Genomic DNA, 23,337 nt, shown 5'->3' with positions numbered 1-23,337 from the left:
CAATGCACTGGCTAATACTTTACCTAATATGGTCACACGGCAATGGTTTACCTTGAGAGGCATTTTGGAAAATTCATTGAGGATGGGTACATCAAACACCAGCCGGCGGAGAAGATGCTGGAGCATGGAGGGCCTTATATACCTTGAAGGACAAGCCGGACAATGAGTAAGCAAAGTCAAAAAGGCATTATAGTCAAGAATGATCTGTCCACCCCGTTTCTCCTTCTGGCTGGCAATTCAGTTGCCTCCAGATGATGCTACCGTAGGTCTAAATGGCAGACTTTCACCTGGTGGCCACGTTACGTTGTTTTCCATTACTTCCTGTGTTTCTCGCTAAGATTTCCACTTTTTAAAAAATATCCTTATTGGTTAAGGACGGAATAAACAAAATAGCTTCCTAATATCTTTTAAGTGAAAATTTTTGGAGGCCACCATCTGAAAGGAATTTAAGGAGAAAGAGGGAAGGAAAGTTGTATGAATGATCATTAGAAGTTCTCCTGTTCAAGGGCTAAGCTTACTCCGAAGAAGCTGCCACAGTGCAGGAATGTCAGAGCTGACCCACAAATTCCTGATTCTTGGTCAGACGTGAAAGACCAGGTCCAGATGTGAAGGTCCAGTTAAATTATTTTATTGCTAAACTGCCTATGCACAGGAAACTTCTCAACTAATGGCTAGCAGCTGCTTGGAGTCAGATAAGGCTCAACAGAATACAAAGGAGGTTGGGCTTAGCCTGCTTGCGACTACGTAGTGATTCTAGGCTGATCCCTCTTTTAACGCCACCCCCAGCTTCCACCACTCCTTCTCCTACAATTCTTCTCCTTACTTGCACAGCGCCATGAGGCAATCTTCAATGACGTCACGCTGGGCCTTGGTAAGGGAGCGACCACGAGACAGCCGGTAGATGGTGTGCAACATGGAATCCACCATGATAGCCCGGTGCTCAGTGCCAGCAAAGAGAGGGGCGCATTTGGTGATGAGCGGCAGCACAGCCAGGCAGAGGTAGCGGTTCATGGCCAGGGCCATCTCTGTGGTGCTAAAGGCAGCCTGTGGGGAGGAGAAGCCATGAGGGACATTTGGCTGAGAGAGAAAGGAGTGGCCAAGGCACATCCTGGCCCGATTCGTCTTTTCAAAGCTGTCAGGCTAAAACCCAGGAATAATAAAGAACAATTCAACTCCATTCAGTTTTTTATTTGCTTGCATCCAACGGACAGAATTTTGCCAGACTAAACCCTTACTACTCTCATCCTAATGGATATACCCTGGGAAATTCTAGGGAATGGCTCTTGTCCTCTGTCTCCTATACCAGGGGTAGGCAACCTTGGCACTTTTTTGACTCGTGGACTTCAACTCCCAGAATTCCTGCTGGCTCAGGAATTCTGGAAGTTGAAGTCCACGAGTCAAAAAAGAGCCAAGGTTGCCCACCCCTGTCCTATACAGTTCTGGGCTGGGCTGCCTCTTATCTGCCCTCCCTTTCCGGAATGTTCTCCCCCGCTTCCTGGAAAACTGCTGGTTTGTTGTACGGGTAGTCCTCAACTTATGACCGCCACCAAAATTTCCACTGCTAAGTGAGACAGGTGCTAAGAGAGATGTGCCCCATTTTATGACCTTCCTTGCCACAGTTGTTAAGTGAATCACTGCAGTTCTTAATTTGTTAAGGGAATCTAGCTTCCTCGCTGACTTTGTCAGAAGGTCACAAAAGAGAATCACGTGACCCCAGGACACTGCAACCCTCAAAAATACAAGTCAGTTGCCAAACGTCTGAATTTTGATCATGTGGCCATGGGGATGCTGCAATGGCTGTAAGTGTGAAAAACAGTGTAAGTCACTTTTTTCAGTTTTTGTTTAACCAACCCCTGCTCTTAACCCAAAGGGAAACACCCCAAAGCATTACAGATGTGGACAAAAACCTTACACAACATTCACTTTCCCCACCATAGCAAGCTGGGATTGATGCCGAGGTGGAGGGTGGTTGCACAGAGCAGACACCACAACAGAAAAGCAACTCCTCCCAAGTCCCATCACACGAGAGATCTGAGCATGCTTGAGCATGTGTGGAGCAGTGGGGTGATCAGAAAACACTGGAGACAGTGGTTCCACCAATAATCCGATCCTATGTGTAGACTTTGAATGTTGTGATGATATCATCCAGCCCCAGAGCTACTTACTGTGTCCAAGGAGGCTGCAGCTCTCATGTCTGGGAGAAAACCCACTTCCAGCACATGGAGGAGGAAGTCCTGGTTCTCGATGCCGTACACACGGTCCAGAAACAACACCATGGGTGACTTGTGGTCAGGCACAAAGCTGGCAGACATCTTGGGTTCAATGACACTGCCATCTAGAGTGGGAAGGGCAGACTATATGTCAGAGGAGATGGAGGTGGGGGTAGTGACCAGAGAGAGGAGAGAAAGGCAGACTTTCCAAGGAGTGAGGGTCAAATGGTGTCAGGCACAAAATGTAGGAGAAGGGCAGGCCGAGCTAGGGGAGTGAAGTGTGCCATTAGCTTAGAGTCATTACGTTGCCACAAACAAGTCACAATCCAATCCCTATTGAATTCTATTGACCCTTATCTAGCGCCAATTTACTTTTGAACTTTAGTTGACTAGGTTCTTGCGTATAGGCTTGAGCGATAAATCTTATGAACTGCAACTCAACATACGGTCTTGATTCTTTGTGCCTAACATTAACCTGGTCAAGTATATAGTTCAATACTAAATTGGCACCCGATGTGGGTCAGTGGAATTCAAGAGGGGTTGGACTTGGAGCGCTTTGTGAGAACGTAATGACTCTTAAGCTGATGACACACTGAACTTAGTCCCCCAGCTCTGCCTATCCTTTTCCTACACAAGCAACCAGTGGATAGGCTGAAGCAGATATTTTATTGCTGAACACCTACATTACAAGAATCTTGCCACACTGTCTGCCTTCACTTGGGAAATGGCAGATATGGACCTAAGGCTTTGATCTTTGATGTCTCATTCCCCAAATTGACTCTATGCTGGAATCTCTCTTCACTCCAACTGGCAGGGCGCCCCCCTTTCAGCCGATGGTTCCACCACAAATGGGCAATAGCTGAACTAAGTCTAGGAGTAGGAAGTAGAACCTCCTACGGATACTTTGCTGCCCAAAGGGCCACCATACCTTTGCCAAATGAAGGGATCTGCAGCGGGAGGCTGATGACTCCAACAAGGTCCTCGATGGGCACTAAGGAACGCAAGATGGCTCTGATCCGGAGGGCTTCCCCCTTACCAGCTTGGATGAGCTGTTAAGAAAGGAAACCAGAGGAGGGGAGACAGTGTGAGCCTCTAAGTGGAATTTTCCGCCAATGGGATTTTCCCATGTATTTTACCAGGAAACCTAGATAGGGCAGGCTAGAAAAGTCAGTGCCCTCCTAACCATACCCAACCACTCCAAATTTGTTGGTGATGACTACTTTGCTCTATGAGCTCATGGTGACCTAACCCTAACCTAGTAGGTAATCCGAGCAAGGGCTCGCTTGGGTGTAAAAGAAAGCTAGAGAAGAAAGGGCTGTTTTGTAAAGAAATGGGATCAGTGGGAGGGGAGATGGCCCAAACCTCTGAATGCTGAACAGGTAGTCCTCGACTTAACAGCAGTTCATTTAGTGACCATTCCAAATTACAATGGCATTGGAAAAAGCAACCTGACCATCTTTCGCACTTACGACCGTTACAGGTGATCAAAATTCGAAAACTGGGCAAGCGAGGCAGATTTATGACGGTTGCCGTGTTCTGGAATCACCTGATCCTCTTTGGCAACCTAATTTAATGACTGCAGTGATTGGCTTAACCACGGCGGCAAGAAAGCTTGTAAAAATGGGGCAAAATTCACTTAACAACGGTCTGGCTTTGCAACGGAAATTTTGGACTCCACTGTGGTTGTAAGTCAAGGACTAGGTAAACCTGGGAGAACCTGACAACCTTCTGCCCCTGAGGGACAAGACAACAATGAAGGGAAGAGAGGAGACCTACGTGCATTTCAGGGGCACACCGTCCCAGCAGGTCGATGAGGGCGGCGTAGAAGGACATGATCGCGTTTCCCAAATGGACCCGGTAATCCTCGTGAGTTTCTTCTCCCCCAAATCTGGGGGTGAGGGAGTGAAAAAGAGAGCAGGGGGAAGAGAGCAGTATTAGCTACAAAGGCAGGCCTTTCTGAGGCGTTTAGAGTATTAAAATAGAAGATCCCTCCGCCCCTCCATTGCGTACTCCCCGCCATCTTTGCCCATTCTAATGTTCTCTTTACTGTTTCAAAATATGGCTTTGTCACATCACAAGCACCCTAGCGGCCCACAGCAGCAAGGCAGGCGGCCTATCAATGTAATAAAATCAACAAGCAAGCAAGCAAGGTCGCCCGTCTAAAGGACAAGGTGAACACAGGAGGCAGAAAGGGGGATCCGAATGGCTAGTGCAGGGGTAGGCAACCTCGGTTCTTTTATGACTCGTGGACTTTAATGACTCCACGAGTCATTAAAGAGCCGAGGTTGTCTACCCCTGGGTTAGTGGGGTTTTTTTTAAAAAAAGGAAACGACGACTATACTCAGCCTTCCATCCTTCCCAGGTAGGTAAAATGAGGACCCAGATTGTTGGGGGCAATTAAGCTGACTTTGTAATAATGCCGCTTGGGGGTGTGTGTGTGAAATAAGCAGGCATAGACATAGAATGAAGGCTACTGCTAAGCTTGTAAGCCGCCCTGAGTCTTCGGAGAAGGGCGGGATATAAATGGAATTAAAATAAATAAATAAAAAATAAAAAATACTCTCAGTGACTCTGGCGCAAAATACAGAGTGGCTGGCAGTTCATTAAGATATATTCCCAATACTATAAATGCAAAATGTCCCTTGTTGCTGTTGTTAGTTGCGAAGTCGTGTCTGATCCATCGCGACCCCATGGACAACGTTCCTCCAGGCCTTCCTGTCCTCTACCATCTTCTGGAGTCCATTTAAGCTCATGCCTACCACTTCAGTGACTCCATCCAGCCACCTCCTTCTCTGTCGTCCCCTTCTTCTCTTGCCCTCAACCTTTCCCAGCATGAGGCTCTTCTCCAGTGAGTCCTTCCTTCTCATTAGGTGGCCAAAGTATTTAAGTTTCAGCTTCAGGATCTGGCCTTCTAAAGAGCAGTCAGGGTTGTCTTTTAGAAATCTCAATTTTTAAAAACTCATCGGGCCAGAAAGAGATGGCGAGAACAGAAAAATGAGGAGGAGCTTGGCCTCCAAACCAGAATTGTACTTGGAGGCTGGTCAAGCAAGAGAAGCCCTTCCAGATTATGCAACAGGTTTCTCCTCCCCCCCCCCCACCAGCTTCCAGCCAGCCCTTCACGCACAATTCCCGGCGGCGATCCTTCTTGATGGTAGGACCATCCCGGGCAGGATCCTGGGAGATCTGGATGGCTTCTTCTATGGCGGCCAGCAGGCCGTTGCCTCCTTCCCCGCGCAGGGCCGGTCCAAAGCACTCAGGGCGACGGATCAACAGGCGCACCACTACGTTGGCGTTCTCCTCCACGCTCTCACCTGTGGAAGGAGAAGGACCTCAAGGAGACCCTACGGGAGTAACTGATTAGCCCAGGAGTCTAGAAAGGCAAAATGGAGGTGGTAACATCGGAAGCCGGGGCGTTCGAAGAACTGCCTCTCCCCTATTACATCCATCCAATCCACCAGGATGGGAAAGCAAGGTGTGTGACAGCTCCTATCGGTTAGAGGTTGTCCTCTGGTAGGGTCACCAAAAAGGACCTTCTTAGTGGTGGCCCCCTTTTTATGGAATATCATCCCTTTATCCCTTGTCCCTATCCCTTGTCCCTCACCCTTTTCCGAAAGGCCCTAAAAATGTTTTGTCAGCATTCCCCAAATGGAAATGGAGGCCATCAAGCAGTTCCTTTGATTGTGTTGCTGCTGCCCTGGGGGGATGGGTTGGGCTTTTCAAACAGATTTTATTAAATCATAAATTTCCATTTTTAAAAAAATGTAGGCCGCTCATTGTCACCTATGGGTGGGTTGGGCAACTCTACAAATTTGATGGATGGATGGATGGATGGATGAATATACTACTTAGCTTCCATGTACTTCCACCGCAGAAGGATGAGTTGCAGAATCTTGTTTCCCAAATGTTTCTTTGGCAACTGCAACGTTCTTAGGGCTAGAAGACATCTGCTCTTTGTCTCAGTGTGTGACTATGCTGGCCACCCAACTCACCATTGACGAAGACGGTGAAGCGCAAGAAATCCAGGTATCGCTCGCCTCCGCAAGGGTTCCAACCAATGTCGGGATACCCCTTGGAGAGCAACATGGGACAGCTCTGGAGGCCAGTGCCAGCAAGGTAGGTCACCACCTACGGAGGGAAGGAGAAAAGTTCTCAAGAAGCCCATAGATCTCCAGGGAGCTCCTACCAAAGGAAATACATCAAAGCAAGCTGAACTGGAAGAGTTTGTAATCATTGCCTAGGAAGGGCCTATCGCATAATAGCCTAACCATAATCAGAGACTGCCCAGGATGCATGGAATGAAGGTAGAAAGGATGTTAACCAATAAAGGAGGGTCTCTCAGGTTCAAGGTTGAATTGTGGAGTTCTTGGTGCTCTCTGAGTTTAGCTGTTTTCTTGCAGAGCTTTCATGACCCAACTAGGTAATATCACCAGTGCTTGAAGGGAGTGGGCTTTGGGGAGAGGAGCAAGATGACTGTGGGGTCCTCGGTGCTCTCTGAGCTTGGCGGTTTTGTTGCAGACGCTTCGTTAGCAAACTATGGAACCCCATGAGTCTGGGGTGCTTCCACTGGGATTCTTGCCCTGAGCAGGGAGCCCCAAGGCCTCCTTCCCACTCTAGGATATGAGTGGGATATTCTTTGCCATCCACCCTTGCGTGTTGACACCCTCTTGGTGGGCAATGCTACCTTTTCCAGATCTTGCTCCTGCAAAGCCAGGGCCAGCTCATTGTTATCAATGACCGAAGCAGCTGCCACATCCAAGGGCGTGGATCCTCGCATGCCTGGAAGAGAAGGAAGGGAGGAAGGAAGGAAGGAAGGAAGGAAGGAAGGAAGGAAGGAAGGAAGGAAGGAAGGAAGGAAGGAGGGAAGGAATGGATAGATGACGTATGGATGGATGGGTGGGTGGGTGGATGGATGGGAGGGAGGGAGAGAGGGAGGGAAGGAAGGAATGGATAGATGACGGATGGATGGGTGGATGGATGGATGGATGGGTGGGTGGGTGGATGGATGGGAGGGAGGGAGGGAAGGAAGGAAGGAATGGATAGATGACGGATGGATGGATGGATGGATGGATGGGTGGGTGGGTGGATGGATGGGAGGGAGGGAGGGAGGTCCATCAGTGAACTTAGCAGTGCCTCAGAGGTTGGAGGAACCTGGCAATGCCCCCTGAGAACAGGAGATGAAGACCCCACCACTCTCCCCTGCATCAAACTGCAGACCAATTTCAAAACCCCAATTAAAATATCTCAACGTTTGAGGAGAAATGTTGGGTTTACGTCAGAGACCCGCATAGGCTCAATCCTAACCCGCCAGAAGAGTCCCTCTTCATAGGACAGCGTTCATCTCTGGGCTTGATCGTCTCCACTGTATCCCAGGCCTTGTACTGAGCCCGGCGACTCACCCAGCCCGATCCCGCTATTCTGCAGCAGGTAGCTGAGATGGTCAAACATGGAACGTTGGTTCTGGCGACTGATCCGGCAGAAGTAGCACAAGAAGCGGCAACAGTTGGTCACCATTTTAGGGAAGCGGATCTCCTGTTGGGGACGAGAGAGAGCTTCCTTGATGGCCTGGGGGAGCACCTGCATCATCAGGTCCTTTTCCACCGGCAATATACTACCAAACCTCTCGTTGTTAGGACCTTTTCCTGGGTGAAATGGTGCACTGAAGAGCAAGAGTTTTAGAAACAAGGTACCTCAAATGGGCTAATTTGAAGAAAGTCTCCAAGATCCAGGAGCCAGCAACGTTTTGTCAGAACAGGTACAAGACATGTTTTTTTGTTTTTGCATGGGGGAAGGTTGAAAAGGTGGCCCAGATGTGCAAGCCATGACTTAAGTGTGAGGCACCAGAGCACTGACTGGCCAAATGACAAGGTCCCTTACCTTTGAGTCCCCTCCTCCCAGGACGTTCACCATCACCTCCATGACGGTCTCATGCATTCCCAGGGCCCTCATCAAGTTGGGATGCTGGTAGAAGACCTTGTTGTTCATTATATTGCTTGCAAAGAGAAACACAGAGAAGCAACAGTTGGACTCCAGAGCACATGGAAGAAGTGAGGATGGAAAAAGAAGAACGGAAGTCTCAACCTAACAGGTAGAGGTTGGCTGAACATGAGAATTAGCAGGGGAAGAATGAAAAGGTAGGTCTTAGGGAAAGAGTTACTAGTACTACATCACCTTACTACACCCTAATGTCTTCTGGATGTACTCTAGACTCTGGGCTGTGGGTTTTAGGACCTGCAATGTATCTGGAGAAGATCAACTGTAGAAGGTTAAGTGTTAAGTATTTTGGGTGGAAAGTGGCAGTGGTTTAAAGGAAATCCGAGTATAATCTAGGAAGTATGGAGATAATTTTAAGGAGCAGGGGAAGAGATTGATGGACACCTGAATCTACACTCTGCAGTCGCTGTACTCTTAGAACTAAACAGGGGTCAGCATCCACCATCTGGGAGAGATGCATGCCTTCTTGCAAATGAGGCTCTTAATTTACTGGAGAGGGTCCTAGTTCAATTTGAGGTATCTCAAACTAGAAGGGACTTCAGGAAGCAGAAAAGCAATGTTACTTGAAATTTGGAGAAACCTGTCAAGGCAAAGTATATCGTTCTCAGTTAGATGGCTCCAGAATGAATCTGTATGAAGAAAACATGACAAATGGAATGAAAAGCTCCAGTCTGAATTGGAGCCTATGAAAAAGCTTTGCGGTGAAAAACATCTACCGTTCAAGAAGCTGCAGAAGATTAAAGCACATACCCAATGCTCTGGATCATCAGGTTCTCCTCCTCAGGTCCCATCTGAACAATGAGTAACGAGCGGATCTGCCCCAGGCACTCCAGGAGACTCATGGTATCCTCCACCGAATTGGCGTTGATGGTGTAAGCCTTGGGCATAGCACGGATAAGCTCACCAAGGCCATCGTATTGCCGATGGAGAAGGCTGAACATCAACCGGACTAGCTCTGGGTTCTGGACGAAGGACTCTTGGGCCCAATGGACCATCGTGTGGGAGATCAGCTCTTGCAACGTGGCTACAAAGTGGGGAGAACAGGATGAACCCAGGGCATCTTCTTCAGAACTTCTTCAATTGGTCTTCACCAATCCGCCTCCATAACTATTAATGTTCTCCTGTTAGAACTTTGACCACACGGGCTAAGGCTGGTAAGAACTGGATCTCACAATGCTTGGAAGGCCATGGGCTCCCCCAAAACTGATTTAGGGGTTGGCTACATCACTCTCTTCCCCTCCACCACTTGGGGATACCTACTGGGCTTTGGTTCCTCCTCTGGAGGCTGCTCATCTTGCTGGTCTTCTTTTTTCTTGCGGAGGTTCACCACCTTCTCCACCAAATTCATCAACCGCCGGTGAAAGGGAGTATCTTCCTCTTCCTGTTCCTCCTCCCCGTCGCTTTGGATTCCTGTAGAGGAAAGATGGCGAGCTGCTGAACGCAAAATCCAATAACAGGCGACACCTGCCTGGCAGATCGAAGGCAGCATGAAACAAAATCCTACCCTGACTGCCCGGGAAAAGATATTAAAATAGGACGAATGAGGTCATTGTGGAAACTAAGATTAGAAACTACAATAAAAGGGTTTGTCTACCACTGATTCTATATTGGGATGTCCAATCATGATTAATTTAAGACTTGTGGACTTCAACTCCCAGCATTCCAACCTCAACCACTTTAGGACCTGTGGACTTCAACTCCCAAAATCCCAACTTTAACCGCTTTAAGACCTGTGGACTTCAACTCGCAGAATTCCAACCTCAACCACTTTTAAGACCTGTGGACCTCAACACCCAGAATTCCCCAGCCAGCCAAGCTGGCTGGGGATTTCTGGAACTTGAAGTCCACAAGTCAACATTGCCAAGGTTGGACACCCTTGTTCTAGATCAGATGGATGGAAACACTTTTCTGAATGAGCTCATTCCCAATTTTCCTCTAGTCTGAAGTGGTTCATAATTCCAGAATTGTTTCCAGAACTCTGCCGTTATCCTTCTCTACTTTGAGTTGATATGTGCCCTTCGGCTTCCAGGGTCTTACCGCAATGGGATAGCAGGTCGGTATGAAATTCCAGCAATTCATCTCGGATCTGTTCAGGTACTGGGCAGTCCTCTGTATCGGCGCCGTTCTTAAATTGTAGCAGCATGTTGATCTGTTATGAGGAGAACACCCTGGTTCTGATGATGCAAATTCCATATTCTCGGCAGCTGCTCTAGGACAGAGGTCCCCAATCTTTTGGGCATCAGGGACCAGTTGCATGGAGAGAGGTTTTTCCACGGACCGGAGGGTGCATGGTTTTGTGTGCTGCCTGCATCCCATGGATGCAGCTTTGCTTGGTTGTGCGGACTGGTTGCTGGTGTGCTGTGGCCCAGTACCGGTCCATAGACCGGGGGTTGGGGAACCCTACTCTAGGAGACACCTTGAAATTTCAGCTGGGGCCAAACCCAGCAACTGTGGTACGGTCACAGGATCCCACTACTACAGGAGTTGCACGGACTATGGGTTTGTTCTAAGCGTACAAGTCCTCCTTGACTTATCACCACCACTGAGACCAGAATTTCTGTGACTATACAAGGCTGTTGTTAACTGAGTCATGTTTGATTTTACGACCTTTTTTGCCACGGTTGTTAAGCGCATCACACGGTCATTAAGCAAATCCAGCTTCCCCCCCTCCATCGACTTTGCTTGTCAGCAGCTGACTGGGAAGGACACAAACGTTGATCACGTGACCCTGGCACACTGCAACTGTCGTAAGTACATGCCAGTTGCCAAGAGCCCAAATTTTGATCACCTGATCATGGGGATGCTGCAATGGTCATAAGTGCAAGAAGTGGTCAGAAGTCCTATTTTTGGTGTCATTATAACTTTCAACAGTTGCTAAATGAATGATTGTAAGCTGAGGTCTACCTATGTGGTAGTTGGGAGGCCTTATAAATAAAAAATCTAATCTAAATCTAAATCTAAATCTAACAATCTAAAATCTAAACCTAAACTGTAATTCCCCAGGCGCATTGGGTTTCGGACAATCATTTACTAGCCCTTCCCAGAGTTTCAAGCTCCTAAGCCCAACATTGCAGACGCACATAACACATTTGTATGTTCTACCACTGAGTGGTTCTCCGCTCCATTTAACTTTGGCTCCTCCCCATCCTCAAGAGTCCTGCCCCGTACCTGCTCCTGGGGAGGAGAGCGGAATTCCCGGGTGCGCCTGGCGGTCTCTGCAGCCGACATGGTGAAGGCCTGCATCAGCGTGGAGTAGCGCTGCCGTTGGTTGGTCTGTAGTCTGTCTACGTAGCGCTCGGAGAAAGCAATGATGGCTTCCACGCGGTGCTGTAGCTCCCGGTCCCAGAAGAACTGCAGCAGGTTGCACATCTGTAGGGAGGAGGAGAAAGGGAGATGGGCAGAGAGAAGATGGAGGCAACTACCGGACTTGGGTGGAAGGGACGAAGGAGGAGAAGAAAAAATGCTTCTGGCTATCTAGGTGTTGCAGTGGGAAATGCAAAGTAGGTTGGACATGATGAGGATCCAAAGATGCCTCCAGATGGGCACCTACCTTAACAGAATAACAGAGTTGGAAGGGACCTTGGAGGTCTTCCAGTCTAACACCTACTTAAGCAGGAGACCTTATAGCATTCCAGACAAATAAGTTGTTCGGTCTCCTCTTAAAAGCCTCCAGTGTTGGAGCATTCACAACTTCTGGAGGCAACCCGTTCCACTGATTAATTGTTCTAACTGTCAGGAATTTTTTTCTTAGCTTCTAAGTCGGATCTCTTCTTGATTACTTTCCACCCACTGCTTCCTGTTCTGTCTTCAAGGCCTTTGGGGGACAGGTGACCCCCCCCTCTTCTAGTTCTAAGAACCAAGGAGAAACTTCCTGACAGTGAGAACAATTAGCCAGTGGAACGGCTTAGCCTTCAGAAGTTGTTGCTGCTCCAACACTGGAGGCTTTCAAGAAGAGACTGGACAGCCACTTGTCTGAAATGGTAAAGAGTCTCCTGCTTGGGCAGGGGGTTGGACTAGAAGACCTCCACGGTCCCTTCCAACTCTGTTCTGAGATGATATATGTAGTTTCTTTCTTCTGCTCAAGGTCCTTTCAATTATTTGAAGGATGCATCTGGGGAAGCTGATAGAAACGAAGAGAATTCTCAAAGCTCCTTCTTTTACCTGCAACTTGACTGATTCAGGAAGCTTCATCTGCAGCAGGCCCTCTTCCAATCCTTCCTCATCCTCTTTGTGTTCAGCTTCTCCGGCCTCAATGGCCTTCAGCTCCTGCTTTTCTCCTTCTTCGGCTTCCTCCTTCTGCTCTCCTCCAGCCTCTTTCTCCTCCTCCTCTTCCTCCTCCTCCTCTGCTTCCTCCTCCTCCACATAGCCTTGGTCTTCTCCTTCCCCCGCCGCCTCCTCACCACTCACTGGCACTTCCTCCTCCTCTTTGGATTCTCCAAAGACATTGGGGTCAATCATCTTGAGGATATGGCGCACATCTTCATCCTCAAACACACCCATGATGAGGAGGGTGCAGACCAGCTTGAGAACTGGCACAAACTGGAACTCCACGCTACCCCCGACAGGGTCACGGGTATGTTGGCCTCCATCTTGGACAACCTCTGTCAGCATGTTGATGGCCTTCACCTTCAGCGCATCCAACGGGATGGAAGGACTCAGCTGGTAGAGCTCAGAGGTGGTGCTGACAAAGCAGGTGTCGGAGAAGTGCAATGGAGGACGTAGACAGGTGCTCATGCCTACCCCGGGCAACCCCGGTTTCTTCATCCCATCCGGGAACAGCGTGATGCTCTTGGTCTCATCCGTCATGGGTACAATGAACTCGCTGTTCATCATGAGACGGGAACGCTTGGCCGACTCCAGGTGCATGCTGATAAGGAGGTCGTAGTAGCCACCACGCAGCAAACCTGGAAGATGGTTGCTCTCGATGGTGTAAAGCAATTGTGACTCGTCCACATGGCTGCACAAGGCATGGGCCACCCGGTTGTTGCCCAAGGCGCACACGGCACAGTACAACTTCAGACTATGGGAATGGAAAGTCAACAGGTCTTGGCGCTCGGACAATTCCAGAATGTCTATACATCTGAAAGAGGGATGGAGAAAAGTCTGAGAGCTAAAGAGGGGTGGAAGTTCCAAGCTTGGTACGGTATTAAGAAAGTAAAATATTTGCTAATCCGCTCAGATTTTCTATTGTTCAATGTTTAGCAACTACATCGATCGATAGATGTCTCCCTTTGCTAAATTAGACTGGCAGACGAAAACCTAAATATTAAAGATCTTTAGAGGACAAAGGCATTTGGGTCATTTTTTAATATAATTATATTTGCTCTCTCTCTGGCAGGCCCAAAGAAACAAGAATGCCACGTGGAGTAGTTTATTGTTCTTCACCTATAGATACGAGTCTTGCCAGATTAAAGCAACTATCTGCATAACTATTAGATCTACCCTGTGAGTTGCGAAAGAGGATTCAACCATAGTCTCTTCCAGCTCACCAGACCTTCCAAAGCTCAACTGTCTTTTTGCCCTCTTAGAAACAGCCTCTCTCTTCTGAAACACCAGACTACGTTGTCAGGTGCAAGCAACCAGATCTCTTGTGAAAGGTCCACATCGGCAACTTTATTGTGTTTGACCTATATGACAGAAATCTCCCCAAGGTTGCTTGCTTTCCCTTGGCAACAACCAGAGAAGGTTCCATGGAACTTAAGGGTGCAGCTGTGCAAGGATGCAAGGCTAGTTCCTTGCTTGACCCCCTCCTCCCTGCTTGGCTGGGAGTTTCCCACCATAATTCCATCACGCTCCCCTTGAGTGACAGAACCATAAACCTAGCCAATAGTCTTCTTTTTCCTGGCACCCTACAGATTTTAAGTCCCCAAATCCCCCCCCCCCCGACTCTCACCGGTTTTCCTCTGGGATGTGAAGAGCCATCATTATGTTTGGTTCTACGCATTCAACCATCCAGCCATGACGGTCACTAAAGCGAGTAACGTCCACCCGTAGAAATTCATTGGGCATACGGCTCCAGGTCATGGGGGCCAGCATTTGGATGGCAAGGCGAGGTGGGCACTGGGGTTCCGCATTTTTTCGTTCGCTCCGGAACATGGCAGCTGATATCGGCATAATATTCTGTCACACGAGGAGTTGGAAAAGCAAAAGAAAATTGTTTTATTAACTAATCTGTGTATAATATTTCCAAACCACCCTGATCCAAGTGGGATTCCATCATTATTTCAGGAGCAATGTGTTTTTTTTTTCTTTTTTCCAACATGCAGCTTCAGGAATGGGCCTTACCTTCAGTTTGCCCAGTTCAAATTGGATTACATTCTGGTTTGTTGGGAGCACGACCACAGCAGGAAACAGTTTTGTGTTGGGCTCCACCTGAGATGGATCAGTTGTGAGAAAACATATATACATATAAATATATATACATATATATATACATAAACTGTATATATATATACATATATGTAGGTCTTGGCGTATTCGGATCTTTTCCCGTGTAGGATTTATATATACATAAAGAAACCGGGGTTTCATTGCAACGTTTATTAGCAAAGATCTCCAGCAACTGCAAATATCCAAGGGTAAAGATGGCATCTTTTTTGTTAGGATGCTGAAATAGGCTAGTATTTTAATATGTAGATCAGGAGTCTCCAAACTTGGCAACTTTAAGACTTGTGGACTTCAACTGCCAGAATTCTCCAGGCAGGCTGGCTGGGGAATTCTGGGAGTTGAAGTCCACAAGTCTTAAAAGTTGCCACGTTTGGTGATCCCTGATATATAGATCAACTACAAAGTAAATCCCATTAAGTCCAATGAATATGGTTCTCAAGGAAGGGGATAAAGTCCTTTTCCACAGCCTGAAGTCATGGTGGAGAGCCATCGTCCCAGTTGGGAGGAGGGCTGAGGGGGGTAATTAGCCTGAACTAAGTGGACAAGGTTTCATCCACCAGCACACACACACACACACACCCAAATGCCTCTGAGCCTTATCTGCTCTTTCCCAGGCAAAAGCTGCCAATCTGGGGAGATTCCTGTATTATAGGCAGAGAACAATAAAGTAGCTGGTTTGAACTCTACAGATGGCCCATTCCAGTCTTCCAGTGCCAATTTTCCAATTTTTTAAAAAATATCCAGCTGAATATCATCTGGATTGGGTTATTCTTATATTACTTGCAGGTCATTGGGAAAACTTTTATGATCTTCTCTCCATCAGTTACCCTAGATTCCTTGTCTAAAAGTTTCATCCCGAGGACTTCACCTTTGTGTCTTCTGTAGCCAAGAAAAGAACCACCAAGGGCTGTAGTCATCCACCTTCTCTGCCGTCTTCTTATCTGTTCTAAACACTTCCTGGACTTCTTATCCAACTATCCAAAGATCTCCCTAATAAATTTCAGCCCCTGTCAAAGTCTCCTGAATCAGCTTACCTGGAAGAAAGTGTTGACTTCTTTCCCGTTGGCTGTGAAAGTCATGAACCCCGTTGCCAAATCAACAAGACAACCGATTACCAGATCCACTGTGCTCACTCGGGTCTGCTGGGTACTGCTGACGAAATCCCCTCCCCAAACCATGTAGCAGTTGTTTCTCTTGATGCTGTTGAAGTGAAAGACAGTGGAGATGACATGTCAACCTACTTTTTCTTGAGATACTGCAAGTCCCTGGATTGGAGATCCAGAAAGTTTGAAGTTATATTCCCTCCTTTCTCCCAAATCCTTCATGGCAACTGCACCCCCTTTTTTCCCCCACATCAAAAGGTTGTTTCACCCCTTTGGTCAACCTGCACAGGGAAAGAGACTCTTCAAACACCCCCAGATCTGGCCAGATCTCCACCCTATTGGTACCTACTTCCATTCGTCAGAAATTGTTTGTAACTGATCCACAACGCACAGCAGGTCAGGATAACACTCACCTGTCGTGGATGTTTCCCTTGTCGTCACCCATGGTGACTGTGACGTTGCGCACCTTCGTGAGGTCAAAGTTCATGTCGTGCTGGTGGTAATCAGGGGTCACCCAGCCCACCCACACAGTAGTCGGTTCTTGGCCTGCAAATATCCGGACTGAGTAGTAATACTGTTACGTTGGAAAGAGAAAGGAGCAAAGGGTAAACAATATGGCATGGGAAGTGCAGTTCCTCATACAAATATTATGAGGAATAGGCAAAGTATTCTGTAATAACTCATGGGTAGAGATTATCAAAAGAACATGCTAATTTCACCCCCATCCAGCATTTCCACTGTGGAACACCAGAATTACTGTGGTGGAATGGAGTCTGGATTCCCAGGAGGAAGGGGCTGCATTCCAGAGGAGCAGGAGACAGCAAAGTTTAGAAAGTTTCCTTGGGAGAAAAAGGTTGAAAATGAACTCCCTAGAAGTTCTCAGGGGTCTCTCTTTAATGATCCAAGTAGTTTGCTAAGATTGATGTCTGTAGGTGATGAACAATAAAGGAAACTGCTTAGAAGAAACTCTGTGTGTTTTTCTTGGGACCCGATATCAATCCTGCCAAACTAAAGCAATTACTTGCATCATTAAAAATAGATTCTGAGAACTTCTAGGGAGGCGCTATCTTCCTTCTCTTCCAACCAAACTATCTGAACTCCGCTATCTCTTGGTCCTCTGGAATGCAGCCCCTCCCTTCTGGGAATTCAGACTACATTCCACTACAGTGCCCTCCAAACAAATCTGAATATTGTCAGGTAGGCACAATAGGCAATATTGCACTAAGTCATTAGATATTCAAGTTCCTGTTACCGTTGTGGTGTTCATGATGATTTCTGGATCATCCCGGTCATCGGGAACTACTTCCTCTTCAAGTCGTGGTACCGTGGAGACCACAGGAGCAGGGGTAATGAGGGTGGTGGCTTTCTTAGCTTTGAACAAGAAGCTGGAGAAAATAAATAGGGAGGAGAGTATGATCAGAAAGGTCAGTAGATCCTTCATCTAAGATGTCCCACCTGATTTTCTCCAGGCACACTTCTCGGAAATGAACCCTACTCAACTCAGTGAGAACTAGTTCAGAGTCAACATATGTCTGATTATGTTGATAGCCTTCCACACCAAAAATGCTTCTCTCTCACTCTGATATGTAAAGATCTTTTCATTATTCCTTTTGAACCCAATAATTTCAACACTAGGAGATTTCCTGAACTCCTGGTAAGCTTTCCATAGAGTTCTCACCCTCTTTTGGCTTTGCTTTTCTCGTTGGAGGAATCCTTCTCGTTCTCTGCTTTGGGGGCCTCTTTGGGTGACTCCTTGTGGGTGGCCGGGGAACCAGGGCCTTGCTTCTCCTTCTCAGCTTCCTCTGCTTCCTTGCGGCTGGCAGTTTTCTTCAACTGCTCAAACTCAGAATCAAAGTCAACATCTTTGACCTCATCTTCAGGGATGGTGAGCGCATGAGTGAGTGGTGTGGTACCAGCTAGGACTTTGAACTTCTCACGGAACTCCACTGGCATGCTGAGACGCAGGAAAAGGAGTTCCACAATGGCATTCTGGGAGCCAAACGTTCGGTGTGTCAGCTTTAGACATGGCGGGTTATCCACAGTGCCATCAATCCGTGAAATCTGTCCATGGAGGACCAAAGCAGAAGGTTAGACTAGCACTGGTCAAGCTTCTTCCCAGGCTCATCCCAGTCTTCCATTACTGTTTTTCAAAGTATTATGGACAATCCCTCTTTAGAATCCTCCAGAACTTATAAATATCCGTTAGTACAGAGGTCCCCAACCTTGGCAACTTTAAGACCTGTGGACTTCAACTCCAGCTGAGGAATTCTGGGAGTTGAAGTCCACAAGTCTTAACGTTGCCAAGGTTGGAGACCCCTGCGTTAGTAGAAAAATGTGGCAAAGTTTAATTCACTCAATGTTGCTAATCTTCTGATAGGTCATGTAGACCTGGAGGTGGCATCAGAGGAGCAGTCAAATAACCATATCTCCTCTCAGCCATGCAGCATCTCTCATTGCATTTCAGTCATGAGATCAACTACGATCTTGACGTACAACAAATAAACCTTCACACATGCCACCATCAGTGCCTCGGGCTCCCCGTCCTGTAATTTTGTGGTCATTTTTCATTGCCACATTTTTTCCATGCCCAGGCCACTGTCTGGCTCATGAAGCTCCCTCAGAAGGCACTACCCACCAAGCTTCCAAATCCCTTCCAACTCCCACTCGTTCAAAACAGTGGCCCCCTTCTCCTCATCAAGCCAACCCCAAAGCATCTCGCTCATCAATCCTTCCCCTTTCAGAATGTCCTTCTGCTGCTACGGTTGGTTCTCCTACGTGATCTCCTTGTCAACATGAGTCCCAAAGCACACCTGCTGCAGGAGACACTCTCCGAGGCTCCGCCCTCGACTCAGTCTCTTGCTCTCACCTCGTAGTGAGGGTGCTCATCAGGCACAGGAGAAAACTGAGGCAGGCTCTTGCTGAACCACATGGTGACCTCCCGTTTCGTGTTGATAGCAAAGGGTTCGTAACCCTCTTGGAGACCACAGATGGTGAAATAGCGAAGGCTGCTGACATCCTGACCCAAGTTGAGTCGTCCCACCTGGGATAGTCCCAAGCTGCACACTGGGATGAAGCCTGTAAAAGATGAGGAGGGAAAAAGTGAACTTTAGATCGCTGACAGTTAATAAAGAAACGTCCAGCCTCCACCTGGTTTGGACAGGAAGGCTGGGCAGAGAGTGGTGAGGACAGCGGAAAAGATTGTTGGAAGTCCACTTCCTTCCATCCAGAACTTATCAGCGCTGCCTGACCAGGGTCCACAGTATTGTCAGGGATGCTACATGTCCTCTCTAGGACTGTTTTTCTTCGTTACCTTCTGGGAGGAGGCATTCTGCTATCAGAAGTAGAACAACTAGATTCTGTAAACTCTTGAGATATTTTTTCCCCCTGCTATGTATTTAAGATAGACTGTGATTAATGTATGTGCGTATGTTTTGGCGTCATTTTTGTATAATTTGGCATTCCTGGATGCTTGTGCTGTTACTATAGTATTACGGTTATTTTGAGGGTGGTGCATTGGAATGTCATTTTAATATGTGCCATTGTGTATACAGGAAAAGGACAACAAAGGCTGTTCAGCCTCTGAAGGAACGAGGTGCTCTGCTTACCATCTCCGGTCTCTATTTCTCTGAAGGCGAGCTCCGAGCCCGAGTCACTGATCAACATCTCCCCATTAAGCGTAAACATGATGTGGTTATCAATCAGATCAATCAAGCATCCGACCACATCTCCCGGTTGCCACGGGCGACCAAAAGGCTCACTCCCTATGTGCCAACGCTGACCCTGCAGGACCAAGACAAACGGAGGGAGGCTTCAGGGAAATGGAATAAGAAGACGGACAAGGGCTGGCCCAGGGTGAAGAGGAGAATGCAGCCCAGGCTCACCCGGTGCCCGTTGAAGACGTAGGCGAGGTCGTCGGCTCCCAGCTCCACGTCAGGCCGCACGTTCGGGCGGGCCCACCCCACCCGCATCTCGCCGGTGGTGACGGCCTCAAACTCAAAGTACCACTTGCCCGATTTCACCGCATAGAACTGCTCAGCACGGAAAATGCGGACTTTTTCCAGCCGGCCCTTGGTCAGTTCTTGAGCTGTTCAGAGATCAAGAAGACGAGAGCATGGAAAAGCAAGACAAAATGACATACGCACCAGAGGTGGTTAGTGGACTAGGAAGAACATCCCGCCTCCACTTAAGTAAGAGAACTGGAAGGGACCTTGGAGGTCTTCCAGTCCAGCCCCCTGCTGAGGAAGAAGACCCTATACCAGGGGTAGGCAACCTCGGCTCTTTTATGACTCGTGGACTTCAACTCCCAGAATTCCTGAATCAGATATGCTGGCTCAGGAATTCTGGGAGTTGAAGTCCACAAGTCATAAAAGAGCCAAGGTTGCCTACCCCTGCCCTATACCATTTCAGGCAAATGGTTGTCCAGTCTCTTCTTAAAAACCTCCAGGGATGGAGCACCCACGACTTCTGGTGGCAGGCTGTTCCGCTGGTTAATTGTTAATTCACTGCCAGGAAATTTCTCCTTAGTTCCAGGTTGCTTCTCTCCTTGATAAGTTCCCATCCGTTGCTTATTCTCCTGCCTTCAGGTGCTTTGGAGAATAGGTGGACCCCCCCCCTCTTCTTTGTGGCAGTCCCCCAAATATTGGAACACTGCTATCATGTCACCCATAGCCCTTCCTTTCATTAAAGCAGTCCTACCCAATTCCTGCAACCACATTATACTTCACAGCAATCTGGTTTTTAACTAAGTTGTTTGTTAAATGTTGATGCCGCCCATCTCACTGATCTAGCGAATTTGGGCTGCTCCCTTTAATTTTGGTTTATTTAATATTTTACGTTTTAATGTTTTGCACTGCTGCCTTTATGAAGTTTGTCAGCTGCTCAGCGCTGCTTGACGGCAAAATAGGTGGCATATAAATGTAATGAAAGCATGAATGAAGGAAACCAGAGGCTGAAGAACGGAAGGACACTCACAAGCTTCCTGATCTGGGGGTTCAATGTTATAACCGTAGCCGAGGAGGGTCCGCACCGCTTCACGCAAGCTGTCCCGGTTTGTTTTCTTGGTCCGCTCATCCAGGAGGTGATAGGGCACCAGCCGGGGGTTACGCTTGTTTTTGATGTCCTACAAGATGCGCAGCCCCAGGAGGTGTATGAGCATAAAGCGGTTTAACGAAGCATATCACAAAGCCACACACATCTTACTAGAAAGCCAGCAGGAGTGGAAGAGATGACCCGGAAGTGTGTGGTACCTCACCAGATACACCATTGTGGTCCCTCATCCCATACTGCACCTTCCTTTACTCTCTTCCCCTGCCAGCTTGTGGCTTTCAGCCATCAGTCCATAGGTAAAGGTCAAGGTCAAGGTTCCCCCGCACATGCGTGCTAGTCGTTTCCGACTCTAGGGGCCGGTGCTCATCTCCGTTTCAAAGCCGAAGAGCCAGCGCTTGTCCGAGGACGTCTCCGTGGTCATGTGGCCAGCATGACTGGACGTCAAAGGTGCACGGAACGCTGTTACCTTCCCACCGTAGTGGTCCCTATTTTTCTACTTGCATTTTTACGTGCTTTCGAACTGCTAGGTTGGCAGAAGCTGGGACGAGTAACAGGCGCTCGCTCTGCTACGCGGCACTCGAGATTCGACCCGCCAAACTGCCGACCTTCTGATCGACAAGCTCAGCATCCTAACCCACTGAGCCACCGCGTCCCTAGGGACCCCATAAAAACAGGGGTTCCCAGTCCCTGGGCAGCGGGCCACTCTCGGGCCACGGCCTCTTTGGAACTGGGCTGCACAAGTAGCAGGTGCACGCAGGCACGTGTGCAAAGCGCTCCTCTATTTGTGTGAGCGTGCACCCGCCACTCACACAAATGGACCTGCACACGCTCATGTCCACTCGCCTGCCATTCGCAGGGAACTATCCCCTCCCCCACCCCACCCCGGGCCGGGCAGCTAGGAAGGTTGGGGACTGCTGCCATAGAAAACCTTTTCCTCTGGAATCCCCCACCTGCACAACGCTGTAGGTCCAGCCCTGTTGGACACGATCCCTTGCCCAGACATTGTGTCCATTCTCAGCCAGCTTGTCCACCAATGTATTCTGGGCTGGAGTGAGCTTGATGTGGTTGAGATCCAAGGGTGCTGGTTTGTAGCCGTTGGACATCATGTACCTGCAAAGGAGGAAACCATATGGACACTCAGGACACTGCAGTCCAAAAATCAGCCTCTGCACACCCAACCAACGGGGAGCCAAACCGGTTACGTTTTAGGTAGCTTGGTTTTCTTGAGGTTCTCTTCAGCTTTCTCATCCGCCATCCCCACATGGCAGCCGAGAGCAAGCAAGGTCCTGCAAAGGAAGAGGTCAGATTGTAACAATTCCAAGGGGGAATTGGGGAGATAAGCCACAGCCCTCTCCTCACTTGGGTAGCGCATAAGGCGCAACGTGCTTCAAGCCCCAAGGGCAGTTCCTCAAATCTGCCATGTGTTGAAAAACTAAATTGTTATCCAACGAATTGGGGAAAAACAACAACTACTTTTGCAGTTTCCTACTGGACCAACAATTAAGGAGCAAGCAGTACTCCAATCAAAGAACTAGCAACTCAGACAAAGAAGCGAATGGTAAACAGGCTAAGCAAAAAATCTCCAAGAGCATTCCCACAAACCCCGACTGGGTAAGCCGCTAATATACTGTACACACAGAAAGGAAACCCCACTCCCTTGTAGAACTGATGATGTTCTCTAGTTGGGTGATGAAACGTCTTCAAGGAAACAACCCAGCTCAGAGAGCACCAAGGACCCCACAGTTCTCCTCCTCCTCCTCCTCCTCCTCCTCGCACTGATGATGTTTCCTAGATGGATCATGAAAGGTCTTCAAGGAAACAACCCAGCTCAGAGAGCACCAAGGACCTCAACACTTCCTTTATGCTTCCCCCAGAGTCAGACGGACTCCATCAGAACTGATGGAGACATTCCATTTCTTGTGTCTTTTTCGGTTTCATTTCACTTTCCAAACTCTTCTGCTCTCACGGCTAAGCAACCTGTACGTAAATGTCCACACAATCGCTGAAACTGGCCACAACCCAAAGAGTATAGAGGAGGTCACGGCTCAGCAAATCCAGACCCATTTCAAGGTTATCTCCCAGGGATTCCCCCATCACCACTCACTTGAGAGTCTCTCCTGACATCTGGAGGTTGTAATTGCGCTCCGGCTCGGGAAGGCTGTGGAAATCCAGCAAACAAGGGTGCAGGTGCTTGTTGTCATCGCGGACCTGAGAGGAGACAACGGTTGATCGGGGATGCTTGTTGCAATTTCATTGGCAGCTGAAAAGGCTGCTGATCTCACCCGAGCTATGATCTCTTGTCACACAAAGGGCAGGAACGACAAAGCTTCCCAAAGATGCTTTTTCACGAGGCTGAAGAAGCTTCTTGGGCGAGAAGCGAAACGTCTTCAAAGAAAAACAGGAAAGTCCAGTTGCCTGGTGAAAAAGCACCTTTGGGATAATGGTGACCTGGATGACCGAGAATCTCCACGGACAACTCTAAAGCCTGCATCGCTTGTGTGATGTCATCGTGAGGGGCATGGCGTCATGGTGGCTTATTAAGGACGCCTAAGACTACGCGATCTTTCTTGCTGCAACTAAGAAAGACGTGGCAATGTCGG

At 48.3% G+C, this 23,337-nt stretch overlaps 1 protein-coding gene across 1 annotated transcript in view; it reads right to left on the bottom strand.

The window, feature by feature from the left end:
* Positions 1-23,337, bottom strand: part of RYR1 (ryanodine receptor 1) — a 115,833-nt gene that overhangs the window by 58,711 nt on the left and 33,785 nt on the right. The window contains 28 exon segments of the mRNA XM_083369446.1: positions 52-142; positions 824-1,044; positions 2,166-2,335; positions 3,139-3,259; positions 3,987-4,098; positions 5,335-5,521; positions 6,200-6,335; positions 6,892-6,986; positions 7,607-7,739; positions 8,085-8,199; positions 8,952-9,225; positions 9,462-9,611; positions 10,239-10,350; positions 11,370-11,570; positions 12,363-13,281; positions 14,095-14,321; positions 14,487-14,573; positions 15,623-15,788; positions 16,105-16,265; positions 16,944-17,076; positions 17,370-17,752; positions 18,558-18,766; positions 19,297-19,471; positions 19,573-19,775; positions 20,663-20,810; positions 21,688-21,847; positions 21,940-22,023; positions 22,842-22,945. Of these exon segments, the coding sequence (XP_083225572.1) occupies positions 52-142; positions 824-1,044; positions 2,166-2,335; positions 3,139-3,259; positions 3,987-4,098; positions 5,335-5,521; positions 6,200-6,335; positions 6,892-6,986; positions 7,607-7,739; positions 8,085-8,199; positions 8,952-9,225; positions 9,462-9,611; positions 10,239-10,350; positions 11,370-11,570; positions 12,363-13,281; positions 14,095-14,321; positions 14,487-14,573; positions 15,623-15,788; positions 16,105-16,265; positions 16,944-17,076; positions 17,370-17,752; positions 18,558-18,766; positions 19,297-19,471; positions 19,573-19,775; positions 20,663-20,810; positions 21,688-21,847; positions 21,940-22,023; positions 22,842-22,945 (5,277 nt within the window).

This window comes from Vipera ursinii, assembly GCF_947247035.1.
Source record: "Vipera ursinii genome assembly, chromosome: 9".
NCBI classification, from domain to species: Eukaryota; Metazoa; Chordata; class Lepidosauria; order Squamata; family Viperidae; genus Vipera; species Vipera ursinii.
The sequence above is the reverse complement of the archived record's forward strand: the minus strand, read 5'-3'. Positions and strand labels throughout refer to the sequence as shown.